Source organism: Geospiza fortis, unplaced genomic scaffold (genome assembly GCF_000277835.1).
Source record: "Geospiza fortis unplaced genomic scaffold, GeoFor_1.0 scaffold130, whole genome shotgun sequence".
Taxonomy (NCBI): Eukaryota; Metazoa; Chordata; class Aves; order Passeriformes; family Thraupidae; genus Geospiza; species Geospiza fortis.
Genome location: NW_005054300.1, coordinates 4513067 through 4513910, shown reverse-complemented (window position 1 = coordinate 4513910; position 844 = coordinate 4513067). Strand labels below are relative to the sequence as shown.

Here is an 844-nt window from a genome sequence, read left to right as displayed (position 1 = left end):
TTTTATCACTGGAAGATTGCACTGAGATGCCAAAATAATGAATGCTATAAGTATTTGCTGATATTGTAGGATGTACATTGAAATTCTTCAAATGAGCTTAAAGAAATGAATTTCTGGCTAATCTGTAACTTTCTGTATTCTTACTATGTTTCACTTGTTTATCACTTGAGAAGAAAACAGAATTTTAATTTGTTTCATAGATTCAGACCAATTGTGAAATACTTCAATCCAAAAGTATAACTTTGTTTTCCTTCAAACGGTTCTGTAAATAGTTAAAATGTCCCTTGCCACAACTATTTTTTAACAAGTTGAGTGACTAAACCTTTTACCATATCTTACTTAAATTGTTTCAATAGATTTCATGGGGATCAGGAGTGCTATTACCAGGATGACCTGCGTGTGTTGTCGAGCTTAACCAAAAAAGAGCACATGAAAGGTAACGAGACCATGCTGGACTTCAGAACAAGCAAGTTTGTGCTGCGCATTTCCCGTGACTCTTACCAACTCCTGAAGAGGCATCTTCAGGAAAAGCAGAACAATCAGATCTGGAACATTGTTCAGGAGCATCTGTACATTGATATCTTTGATGGAATGCCTCGCAGTAAACAACAGATAGATGCTATGGTTGGAAGCTTGGCTGGGGAGGCAAAACGAGAGGCTAATAAAGCAAAGGTAGGAGACAAAGATTGTTGCACTTTTTACAAATCTCCCTGCTTTTTCTTAGTATAGATTGACAATCATAACTTGAGATCTTAGAAGACAGCATGAACAGAACAAAGGAAGAGAACTGTACAAAGAGGTGTTGGCAGGAATAGAGAGATCAAGATGTATTGCTGTCAGGTGG

The 844-nt window shown here is 37.1% G+C and overlaps 1 protein-coding gene across 1 annotated transcript in view; it reads left to right on the top strand.

Moving 5' to 3' along the window:
* The window catches only part of TAF5 (TATA-box binding protein associated factor 5), a 9405-nt gene that overhangs the window by 1713 nt on the left and 6848 nt on the right, over positions 1–844 (top strand). The window contains exon 3 of the mRNA XM_005417328.3: positions 357–672. Coding sequence (XP_005417385.2) covers positions 357–672 — 316 coding nt within the window. The remainder of the gene's footprint in view (positions 1–356; positions 673–844) is intronic.